The 13,356-nt window shown below is 35.5% G+C and overlaps 1 protein-coding gene across 1 annotated transcript in view; it reads right to left on the bottom strand.

Moving 5' to 3' along the window:
- Nucleotides 1-1,140: 1,140 nt before the first annotated feature.
- LOC126336844 (methylcrotonoyl-CoA carboxylase subunit alpha, mitochondrial) overlaps nt 1,141-13,356 on the bottom strand; it is a 109,753-nt gene continuing 97,537 nt past the window's right edge. The window contains exons 13-14 of the mRNA XM_050000927.1: nt 5,908-6,019; nt 1,141-2,453 (exon numbers count right to left, since the gene is read on the bottom strand). Of these exons, the coding sequence (XP_049856884.1) occupies nt 2,449-2,453; nt 5,908-6,019 (117 nt within the window). The 3' untranslated portion in view covers nt 1,141-2,448. The remainder of the gene's footprint in view (nt 2,454-5,907; nt 6,020-13,356) is intronic.

The following is a 13,356-nucleotide window of genomic DNA, read 5'->3' as shown; positions in this document are numbered from 1 at the left end:
TACTGTAGTTTTAAAAGTTTATTTCTGTTTCTCCAGCCCGAGGAGTATTAATTTGGTATTTCTCCTAATTATATCTGTCCCTTCATTCTAATCATCTTTAGGTTTGCAGCACAGCCAACAGATGGCACTGTTTTTTTCATGTGAGACTGTCATATTAGTTCATTTTGTGTTCCTGCAAAATAAACATGTCTGCACCACACACTACTTGCACCAATGATCAACACCCTTCCGTAACCCAGTTTGTGTAGTCTGAAGGAGAACCAGGAGACTTTCAGGCACATTAATCATGATTCTCCATATGGGATTATCCATGAAAAACTCAATTTGTGTATAGGTGGTGCACCACAGGTCTGAAAACAATTTAATGGGAAGCAGATACACAACTGTTATAGAATCTGTCAACAGCTGCTGGATCATCGTGCCAATGAAGGTGAAATGTTTTACAAACAAGTCATCACTGTAAATGAAACGTGGGTTTATCGTCTTGAACTAGAAAGCAGATGCCATAGCATGGAATGATTTCCAGCAAAAAGTAATTCAGAAGTCATCCTTCTTCAGGGAGAGACATGTTCAAAGTTTCTGGGATGCACAAGGGCCAGTTCTGGAACATTACATGGGAAAGCGGTCAAAAGTAAACAGTCAATGTTATAGTGATATGCTTTACTTTGAGTGGAAATTAGCAAGTTGCAACACCAGTCCACTGTAGTTGAGTTGCCTCTCAATTATTTTACATATTGTTCCCTCCAGGCATTGTTATGCCATTTTTTGTGGAATATATACACAGATATAGATATTTTGACAAGTTTTTCTACCTTTTACGCAGAATGTTACAAACAGGGTCAGTTAAATGTGTTGGAAGAATGTATCAGATAGTATTTGCTGCTAACTATTGATGAGGTCAGTGTTATGACAAATGAACAGAAAATTTGTGAGGTGATCAATAAAACACCCTCACTGAGAGAAAATGCTAAAAATAGCTTCTGAGTGTGATGATTCTGAGGAATGGTACAAGCTAAGCAATGTGCTGGTTGAGGAACTTCTGAACTGTTTGCATCTTCATGGTAATGTGTGATAAGATTATTATTTCATCTTTACCAGCTTTCAGTGGGTCGCTTGTAGAATATAAAATAAATGACGAAATCATACAAGATATCACTGTTTATTTGACCAGTTCACATTTTTAACAGTATAAAAAAAAATATGAAAATAGTTACAATTTCTACCAAAACATGTTAGCGAAATAGAACATCCCATCTCTTACTTGGTAGCCATCTATATGATTTAACATATGCAGCTGTGAAATATACATTTTCATTGTAACTGCTAAACAGTTTGGCATATGCTCTTTAGTCACAATATGGAAGACTGGCTAGCAACAAAGTTACCTTTTTATGTCACATTATTATCACACGAATTTTCAATTGATTATTTTTTCAGGTACCAACTATTTCAAATTTTAGCAAAACCAAACAAATATAGATGCTGCATCCTGGGTTTTACAATCAAGCACCCCTCTTCCAAAAGCTTTCAAAGAAGAAAAACAGAGACAGTCACAATGAATGTGAAACATAAAATAACTGGAAACTCTGAGTCAGAAAAAATTTCTTAGGAACTTATTTGGGCTGTTTGTTTCAACCATTATTTCTGTTTGAAGCATCTGACACTTTTTTTGTTTGTTACTATTAACTTTGAAACTTAATACTTTCTTAATCCTGTGTGTTATTTCTTCTGACACTGTTAAAAAATTTTCACTTTAACTGATAGCTCAAGACATTGAATAATTATTTTAATTTTTAACCTAACAACTACTCATCTACAGGAAAGCAAGATAATCTTTTCCTTTTTTTTTACATTTATACCATCTTTTTGTACTAAGAATTTTCAGTGAGAAGGAAAATAATTACAAAGAAAAACATGAATATATATATTTAACTGGAAAAAACGAACACCACCTACTGAACGTAGAGGCAGGAATGTGAGCTTACAGTTTAAATAAATGCATTGAACCTTACACAGATCATTTGATTGATTAACCTGAGATGATACTTGTCATGAATTTGTATTTGGCACATTAATCAGTATGCTCATTCACAGTGCCTAAATTATCTCTCTCTCTCTCTCTCTCTCTCTCTCTCTCTCTCTCTCTCTCTCTCTCTCTCTCTCAATCACTCACTCACTTGTATATACATAAAAGAATTATGTCCTAGGATAAAACTATATTTCTCATTTCCAGATGGCAAGGAGCACACATAACGTGTCACACCACAGCTGCATTAGTGTGATCCCAGTATGGGGGAGCAGTAGGGTGCTTCTTGATAACACAGTTTCAGACTGCTAGATGAAGCTTTCCAATGCAGCTGCTACAGTTTCAGATCACATCATCCACACAGCTTGTAAAGCACTGCTGTGGCAGGCACAGCACTTCGGAGATAATACGATGTACAGCAATCAAGCTGCAATGAAAAATGATACATTTATGAGACATAAAAACTGCTTCAAAAAATTCAAAAACTAGGCTGGTGACTGCAGTAAAGTAAGAGAAATATCTCTCCATATGTAATATGTTGCAATATAACAACATCCGCAAATGATGCATTGTTAGAATCACACCAAATTAAAAACCTTCAGACTACATATACAAAGAACATACATAAAATAATGAATGCTGTGTTTAACATTTTATTGCCAGGAACTGTGTCAAGAGTATATATTGTTATGCATACTGCAGTGTATTATTTTTAATTTACAGAACTGCAGCTGAAAGTATATTTTCACTGTGGGGAAAAAAAAGATGTTGGCTGTTCATTTAAAATAAAATGTGAAATTTATAAGTTTGTTATTTGTTATTAGATACACTGACCCACACTTGTCAGTAAGGCTAGTGTATGATATAATACATATCTTTGATATAAAGTAATGTTTCATACATATTACTGGAGACAAAACATTGACTCTTCCTTTTGAAATTCACAACTTTGCAATGACAGCAGTAAATGCATTTGCACATTTGATAAAACAGCAAATACCAAAGTAAAACATTACTAAAATGTATGGTCATTGTATAAAGCTGTCAGATTTTTAAAAATAATCATATTTAAAGTTATAATTGCAATTTTCTACAGAATTTAAGCAAAGAGTACACATGATAGTAAACATGTGTAATCACTGGACGACATGAAGTATCAGCAGGAGAACAGAAACCTTCAACCCCCACCTCTATCTCTTTCAAAACTTTGTGCTTCAGTCTGGTACTCATTTGAAAATTTATTGACACTGGATGTATCCAAATCTGGATAGCCCTTCCATAGTTCCCTGTTTAATGTCAGAGAGGAAGATAATAGTTCATTAACTACCATAACAATTTGCAGTTTGTCAACAAATTTCCTCAAAGTACAGCAAGTCTCGATTTAAGTGCAGCATACAGAAATATTAACACCCAGGTTTCATTTCAAATCAGAAATAATTGTATTGATGTAAAAATATAATTTTTATTGAGAAACATAATAAATGCAGGGAAGTTTCCTATTATTCATCATGGAATGCAAAATGAGATAAGAATTTTAAGAGTGCCTATCATTTGTTTTACAACATAATAGCAAAATTATAATACTTAGCATCTATCTCTGCTAATCACTGTGTGATTAATGGTTTCACTGCCAGCATCTACAAACACCCAATTAAATATGGTACCCAGTATAGTAAGCAAAGTTGAATAAACAGATAACAATGAACAATACAGGCTGTATGAACTGCTTATGGTGGTGTGTTAAGGGCTGTAGTGGATAGAGGAGGATGGAAGGGGGGGGGGGGGGGCAGGTGAGCACATTATAAAGTTTGCAAATTTCTCCAACATCCTATACTAAAGAGTTTATTATCCACCATATGATCTGATGACTGAAAGACCTAGGATGTGCATCGAGAAATACATCACTCAACAGATTATGCAAAATAAGTCCTGATTATATAGGTCATCAAAATATTACAGTTAATTGAGAATGATAAACTGTTACATAAACAAGGATGCCACTGTAGCATGGATAATAGCACAACTGTGTAGGAAGAGATGATTTTCTGCACAATCTGTAAGCTCAGGAAGGACATTTTGACTGGGAGAAAAATTATTTGAAGGACAGCATTAAAAATACAATAAAATGCAGTAAATAATAAAAGAGGAAACAAATAATCTAGGAATTAAATATTCTGAGTTTGCTAGATGGGACAAAATTTCAGACCCCGCTTGGAAAGAAAAAAGGGGGGGAGGGAGATAAGATATTGTTTAGCACTCCATGTTTAAACGAACTGATATTGTGCACCATGAAATGCAAGCAGAGGTGTTCAATTAATGAAATTCTATAATACTAAATGGTACATACTGCATCACAATGAGTGGATAAGGTGCAATACAAGCAAAAGAATTTATCTTACTTTGTAGGAAAAGGGCAGAGGTGAGTTCTATGAATTGGTCAACATTTTGTTAAAAATAACTTCTTTTTGGTTTTGACATCGAGTGAGCACCACACACACACCACACACACACACACACACACACACACACACACACACACACACAAATAAAATGGTGGTGGCTGGGCCTTTACGTATGTTTTACATGTTTGTAGTCTTGGCTTTGATCGAAATTTGTTTTGTTAAACACAGCCTGCTGAAATAGCAGTTGCTCAGAGGGAATAAAGGAAAGATTAGGGGTTAACATGCTGTTGACCAGGTCATTAGAGATGAAGACCAAGTTAAAAATAGAGAAGGAAATTGGCTCTGTCCTTTTCATCTTGGAATTTTTTGTTAGCAAGTCAGGGAAATCACAGAAAAACCAAATTCTGGATGGATGGACAAGTATTTGGACCACTTTGTACAAATATAAATTCTATATCTTCTCACTTCACCACCTCATTCTCTTACACTCATTCTGCAACTGATAACTGGTAGGTTTATATACACAGCTTGAGAGCTGGTGCATCGCAAGTATATGTCCGTTGATGCCCAATGAGTTCACTTACCAATGTGCACACAATCCCACTGGAATACCGCAACGTAGGAAGTACCCACATACAAGACCTTTAGCATGGTCAAATTTCATGTTTTCGTTTTATTATGATTCCAGTCTTGGATCACAAAGTTCATTTGTAAGTATGTAATTAATATGTAAGTCAGTAATGACCACTTTCAGATCTGAGAAGAAATGTGTTGCATTGTACATGTCATAGCATTACATATGATGGTGCTGTCAAAACCATTAGCCATTTCACATTCGTTAAACAAATAAAATTGTGGAATGTTGGTATCATGTAGCACATTCCTATTCAGGTCTGATGATAAGTCATTACCAACCAAAATTAATTACCTGATTACAAATAAATATTGTAATCCAAGACTGGAATTATAATAAAGAAAATATTTTCCTGGATTACTAAAAACTTTTGCATGACTATGTGAAAACTTGGGTCATGTTTTTATTTAGTCTTTCCTTACACTCTCTTTCTTATCGTGTTTTTCCTCTCAGTATTTATCAATGTCTTTCTTGTCTATTCTTTTAGCCCCATTATATCCCAAAAAAATATGCAAAGGTTTTACAAGTTAAAAAAGTTTGCTAAAGTTGCTGTTTATCATTCATGCTTTTGTATGTAAGACACATTATTTCTTTTCTTTTTTATCAGTCCAACTGCCATAAATGAGTTTTCCACTGTCAGCTGTCAATCATAAGGAGCACTGTAGCAAATTAAGAAAAAAATCATGTATCCAAGAATCCCATATTTAAGAGAAATATATGAATCTCATTTTATTTTATTATCACCTTCCAATTTGTGCTGCATACCAGAGTAACATACTCCCACTAAAACTGAGGAACATGTTTGGCAAAGTCAACTTCATAAGTTGCTGTTGAAAATATCTTACCATTAGAATCAGTTTCTTCAAATTTGACAAGTACTGCATTCTTAGAAACAGAATCTCCTTGCTTGAAGAGAACTTTTTCAATTTTTCCTGCTAGTGGTGCACGTACTGAATACTGTAAATTGCAAGATGATTCAATTATTTACAATCTGTTTATAAAAAAAATTAAATTCAAAGTTTATATTCTCCATTTTCAAGCATGTAAATAGTAAATATTTGGTTGGACTTCAAGTACATATTTCAAATGAAGCAAAACTCCCAAAAATGTCATTATTTAAGAAAAAGTAGTTGTGACTTTATTGTGTATTACAGAAGAGTTGACTACACAAAGGACAAAATAATTACACATCACTTCCTCAATACAGAAGTTTTCTGTCTAACCTAGTTTAACACTTGCCTACAAACATATTTTTGGTATAGTTGCATTTAGAAACCAATAACCAAAAACATACAATCTAGTATCATTCAAGCACAACATTTTCACAATATATTATTAATGTGAAATACATAAGTACATCCTAAAACATCATGAACTTTAGATATAGAACAAGAGAAATCAATAGTTAATATAAGAACAATGACTGGACCCCATCATCATTTATCATTTATGTTCTTACAATATGAAAACATGAACTCAATTTGGTACTAACATAGCAGCACTGATGTATAATAGGTAATGAAGCATAACATAACACTTTATGCAACAATTAAACAACCAATAGGGCTGTGAGTCAGTTTCAGATTCTTTATTTGCTATTGACCCCATACAGTAGAATAGGCTTTCTTAAAAGGGAAACTCCCCACCCTACCCCCTGAGATTTAGTGGTACGAGGGCTCAGTGAACAACTTGTTTAAAACTGAACACAGATTAAGAATGAAAATAGGACTGAACTCTGTGTGACTGTGTGTGTGTGTGTGTGTGTGTGTGTGTGTGTGTGTGTGTGTGTGTGTGTGTGTGTGTGTGCGTGTAAAAGTGAACAGTCCACAGACAAGAAGTATAATACAGAGCAGGCTGTAAGAGCAAAAAGCAACAACATCATGGTTAATTGGGCACAGTGTTGGACTGTCAAGCGGGCAAGCCGAGTTCAAACCTCCATTTTGCCTTACACCCCCCCCCCCCCTCCCTGCTGTATTCAAATTTGTCTCTGTGCCTTGATGTAACATCTGTTTGCAACAGCAAGGTGTAAGGTAGGGACCTATAAAGACATTGATTCAGCACAACTATTCTATTTGCAGCTGGAAGGAAGTGGCTTTCAAATGGGAACTGCAAATGTTTGATAAGAAGGTGACAAATCAACTGAATCCTCCACCAAAAAATCCATGTGGCATGCCACACATAGCATCAGAGAAAGAATATGAGCCATGTGAAAGGAACCTCCTATTGACGCACCTAATTTGTACGACTGATGAGTGAGTGAGATATGCCTCCTTGCCTGATTTTGGTGTTTCTACGAATGTGAATGTGATCACTCACAAGGAAATGATGAAAAAAATATTAGTTTGTCACATAAGCTACAAAAAATGAATGCAACAATTTCACAATCTCGCAGTTTCCTGTGCCCTGTCAAGACATATGTTTTTAACGTTTTTGAAGTTGTGTTCAGTTTTGGAAGTTCTAACTCTTGAATTCCGTTGTTGTAACATTCACACCTGTTAATTTTCTTGTTTTCATTTCTGTGAGAGATCTATGTGGTATCTTGCCTGCTCTCACTGTTCATCACTTTTACTTGTGACGGCAACGTATTCTTACCGCATGACTCATGTTCTATAACCATAGTTTAGTGTGACGACTGCCAACACTACAGAAAGAGAACAAACATTTCAATGACTGGATGGACAGTTCATAATGTTGTGAAAAATAAAATAAATAAAAATAAAAGGTACGAGGGAGTTTTGAACACGGCTTGCCGGCTTCGCAGTCCAACAGTGTGACCACTTAACCACCACTGTTCAGTTTATCTCGATATTGCACTTGTTAAGTTTGGACCATTCACTGTTTTAATTTTGCTTTTTTTTCACAATTCATTACACCTCCTTCCTGTTTTCATGCTTGATCTGCATTCAGTTTTGAATGGGCTATCCATTGGGCCATCTTACCATCTAAATCTCAGGGGAGGTGCAATGGGGAGTGATAGCAAGTTACAGCTGCAATCACATTAAAATTAATTTTCACATCACATATAGAAATTAAGTATCATATATAAGGTATAATCTCAAATATTAATATCAACATTGTCCATATCATAGAACTCTTTTATATTCTAACTCTGATTTTTTTGTTAGCTAGCCACATAATTTTAATTTTTTAAATGGCAAGGATTGAGTAGCAAGAGGAAACTTGTTAAAAATTTTTAGGGTGTTTGCTTTATGAGAATTTTTAGCCTGTACCTTGGATGTCACTGTTTGCCTTATTTTGTGAATTGTTTACTGAATAATACATCCTTTACTGTTGTTCTTTACAAAGAGTGCAGCGTCACAGATATACAGATTCACCACTGTAAGTTTCCTACACCTGGTGAAAGAGGTTAACAGTGCTCTGTAGTACTAGCCTTGCTTATTATATGGACAATTTTTTTAAATGTTACAGGTATGAGGAGACTGTCCCCATATGAGTAATCCATTTGATAAATGTGACTGATAAGAGTGTGAAATACATCATACACAGATAATTACTGCTGGCCATATCTCTCACTTTCCACATGAGGTAGGGCATTCTCAAGGCCTTTTTTAGACTTGGTTGATATACAGTTCCCAATTGAGTTTGGCATCAACATGTTTTCCTAAGAGTTTGACACAGCTTTATATGTACATTCTTAGATAGTCCTAGCATAAGTTTTCAAGTTTTGTCTGCATTGCAAACAAGTTTACCAGCTGCAAACCAGTTTAATACAGAGTCAAGAGCTCCTTATGTAATCTTATCAAGAGTTGTGATGTCATGATGTGAAGTAAATATAGTTTTTCCATCAGCAAAACAAGGAAACAAACTGTGATACACAAAGGAACAGGTCATTGACAGCCACAATGAACAAGAAGGGGCCAAGGATGGAGCCCTGAGGAACTCCTCTACCAATTTCTACTAACGGTGCCTGCTTCTAACTGCGACAAACTATTTTCTGTTGTTCGGGTAGGAAGAAATTACTGCTAATGTAGATTTTTGCACAACGTAATACCCCAATTTTGTTAGCAATATGTTAAAAGGAATGCAGTCTAATGCTTTACTTAGAATATATAATGAAAGTGACACTATCTCCTTGTTTCCAAAAGCTGTTAAACATGATCAACAATTTCCCGAATGGCTGCTTTGGGTTTTTTACCCGGCCAAAATCTGTGCTGATTGTTGCAAAGGAGGTCATACTTAGCAAAATAATTGCTTAACTGAATGTACAAGAGTGATTCAAATATTACTGAGAATATTGGCATAATAGAAACTGGTTGGAGGCTAACTTATCAAGTGAACAGTTCATTTAACAACAAAATTAAACATCCAGTAGCAGCCCACACTTTTGCAAACAGATATCTTGAAAACAGTTTTACTGACTTCATCAAGTGTGATTTTATCCCAGTGAAAGAAAGGCTCTTCAGACTTTTGGTGGACCAAGCAGAGGCCTTGCAGATGTGTCTGTGGCCCTAATTTGCCTCCAAGTTCTCTGACTGACATGATAAAGTAGTCGGATCAATCAGAGTTTGACATATTGGCTGGACGAATTATCTTGTCCAATAACTTCCCTGCTGTGTCTCTCAATACATTATGAGTAAAATATTTAATTAAAAAATAATTACACTTTGTATCAAGTCTGAACAATTTAAACTCTGAATACACTTCTTGCCATAAATAAACTACACTACTTATATATAGGGTTTCTCTTCTAATAGTCATCAGACAATTTTTCTCGGGTCTTAAAATGTAATTTCTCTTTTGCCGTGTGTAGTTGGAGATAGCCGAAACAAATACTGCTCACCACATGTTTCATGTGATCCACAGTGTGAATGGAAAGCGGCGTTTGCTTCCCCACTTCAAACAAAATTACTTTTAAAACAGAATCTTAGGTGCCCAATTGATAGAGTGGTGCCATATTAGTCTAGTGTGATATTGTTTTATCGATACATATCAACAGGGACAGTAAAACATGATGAATAACAAGTAATCAAGCAGTGACAGCACTTCTCAAGCCTGTGCTGACTGCTACGGTCAAGTTCAGTCACTGCTGGAGTGCTGATATTCTTCCTGTTTACTGCCGCTTCTGATTTGTATCGACAAAACAAATATCATACTAGACTAATTTGGGGTCACTCTATCAGATGGACATGTAAAATTACATTTTAAAAATAATTTTGTTCATAACAGGAAACAGATGCTTTCTGTTGACACTGGGCATCACATGGAAGACCAGCTAATCAGTGCAAAAAATAAACTACAAATATCTCCACCAGAGAACATACACCTGATGACTCTTGGGAAAGACACTGTGTGTACATTCAGTTTTTCAAAATAGCCCTGTTACAGAAGTATAAGTCCAGCTCAGCACATAAAATGTAATACATTTTGAATTGCTTTTTACCAGCTAAAAAGGTTTGCATGCGTGATCTGGAGGGGAGGAGCAGATAATTATTATGCAGGGCCTGTGAACGAGTATCTTGCAAACGGCGAAGCTAGTCAAATGTTTATACGCTACTGTCGTGAGCGTGTACGGAAAGAGGTAGGAGGACAGTGAAACTACCATCGGACATAAAGTAGTTGGACATCCACAACTTTTCATAGAACTTGGGATTTGGAGGCTTGTCTGCTCTGTAAAGTAGGATACATGGTGGTATGTGGCATGCACAAGTGTTTCAGAGCACGCTATTCATTGTACATTGTTGAACATGGAACTCCGCAGTAGACCACCCCGATATGTTCACATGCTGACCCAACAAAAACGTCAATTATGACTGCATTGGGCACAAGACCATCAGGATTCGACCATCGCACAATGGAAATGTGTTGGCTCTTCGGACACCATCATCAAGCAGACAGCAGCTCAAAACGTGCAGTGTGAACCAGACACAGGATGGTGGGAACAATATTACACTATGGGGGATGTTCTCCTGCACTTATGTGGGACCTGTGGTAGTAATCAAAAAAACACACAGAGCTGTGAACCACCTTCATCCCTTCATGTTTGATGTCTTATCTGGCAGTGATGGCATCTTTCAGCAGTATAATTGTCCAACTCTCAGAGCATGAACTATGCTACACAGACGTGAGGAGCATTATTGTGAAGCCAAGTTTATGTCTCTGCGACCAAATTCACCTCATGTAAATCTTATGGAACCTATCTAGGTTGCTACTGGGTGCCATCACTGCATACGCAAATCAGTGGCCCATTATTTATATGAATTACATGACCCATGCATATACAGCTAATGCCACATGCCTTCATAAATCTACCAACAAACTGTTGGATCCCTGATACACAAAATCAGGGATTTATTTTGTTCCAAGGATGGATAAACAGGCTATTAAACAGGTGGTCATGCTCATCAGTGTATCTTAGATACTAAGTGAGTATGAACTCAGCATTACTATGACACTTCTAGCTAAATGTAAAGACTAAGCATATTGTCGATTCTCATGATTTTCTTTTATGTCTTCATTAGCAAATGGAAGTGACTGAACTGGAATGTATAAACAAAAAGGAGGAATACAGACTCATATTTAGGCTAGACAATATTCTAATGCGGAACAAGGAAGTTAACTCTGTGTTGACAAAGCTAATAGACATGTAACTTTCTGACAGAACCACTTGTCTGAAGGATCAGATAAAAAGTCCTGTCACAGATTGAAAGTGAGTAGCCATCAGACATAACTTCAAGTTTTGACTTTGTTTTCTATCTGTAGCTTCCTATTGATCCCTTGTTCATTTATGTCAAAGTGGTGTCATTTTAAATGAATTTTGTACATTGCAAATCACCAATTCCCTTGCTACTGAAAATATTCAAGTAACCATCTCTACCTCACACTGCAAAAATTACACTGTAAAAACTAATTCATGCAGAGTACTGAGAATACATGTTTTATGATGTACATATAAGATCAATAATTTTTAGAACCAAATACCTCTTGAATATTTTCAATATTTTTGAATAATTACTAGATTTCTTCAAATCTTTTTAGTCTTTCCATTGTCTGGTTTGCCATGGCACTGATTTAACGAATTTTAAGTTTCTTTTATTCCTCTATTTTTAATTAATGTACATGTTGCAACAGGCAAAAGTGATGGCATTTCAGTAAAATTCTCATAATCTACATCGCATCTGCAGTTCATTTTAGGCTTTGATGAGTGAAACGGTATCCATAATAAGATATCCATTTAGGAATAAATTCGTCCACAGAAGTATCTAACACTACAACTGTCTCACTCACAATAATGTTACAAGAGATGGTGTGCTGTTGTGATTAGCTGCTGTCACAATAAAGAAATCATTCAAACATTTTCCCTGAGCCAATTTAAGAAAATGGCTTGACTGGATTTAAAGCTCATCCCTGAGCAATGTAGCAGACTCATCAGGAGACAAGATGTACATAGATGGATAAGTAATAATCAAACAAACAAACTGTGAATCAATGCCATCTAATTTCTCTGCCAATCAACTGAAGAGAGAGACTAAATTTGCTCAAACATGTCTGTATCTACTTTGTGACACACTAATGCATGTGACAAACAGAAATACGGCAATTATAATGTCATCCAACTCCTACAAAACTTAGTGTGCGCTGGTTATATAACATACATCAAGCTTTTTTTCAGTAATGATAGTTTCAAAAGAGAAGAGGGCACTTTTTTTACCATAAAGGGAGAGGCAGAGACAATAGATATTAGACTGACTGACAGAAAATACAAGCAATGCAAAACAAAACCTTCTGCCACAATATTTTCAAACTCTTTACAGACTGTGGAGAGTTCTGTATGCAAACCGCTTACACACATATAAAAATTTCAAAAATTAATTGTTGTGGTACTAAAATACTACAAACCACAGAACATGATTCACAATACATCTACCACTGCTACTGCTTTACCAGCTTAAAATTGATAATTATTAACAGCTGCACAAAATTAACATTTTTGTGGCAATCTAAATTGTGTCCTTATTGAGACTCAAATCATAACATACATTTTTAATTTGTAATCCCAGCATAGACCCCTTTGAGATAAAAAAAGTTACCTCAACCTGTAAAAAATATTTGTCATCTTTATTCTTCAACAGTTAATATTTTGTTTACTATCCCATTGTTAAATGAAATATGTTTTATTTTACACAAGTTTCATTTACTCAATCTGAATATGGTCTTCACTGCCCATTCAATGAATTTAATTTCAAGCCCTGCGCATACAGCAGTTTCATTCTATTAATGTGCTTGGATTTATTTCAAGACCAAGAATCCATAAAACAATGATCTATAGCAACCTC

This window comes from Schistocerca gregaria, chromosome 2, assembly GCF_023897955.1.
Source record: "Schistocerca gregaria isolate iqSchGreg1 chromosome 2, iqSchGreg1.2, whole genome shotgun sequence".
Lineage (NCBI taxonomy): Eukaryota > Metazoa > Arthropoda > Insecta > Orthoptera > Acrididae > Schistocerca > Schistocerca gregaria.
The sequence above is the reverse complement of the archived record's forward strand: the minus strand, read 5'-3'. Positions and strand labels throughout refer to the sequence as shown.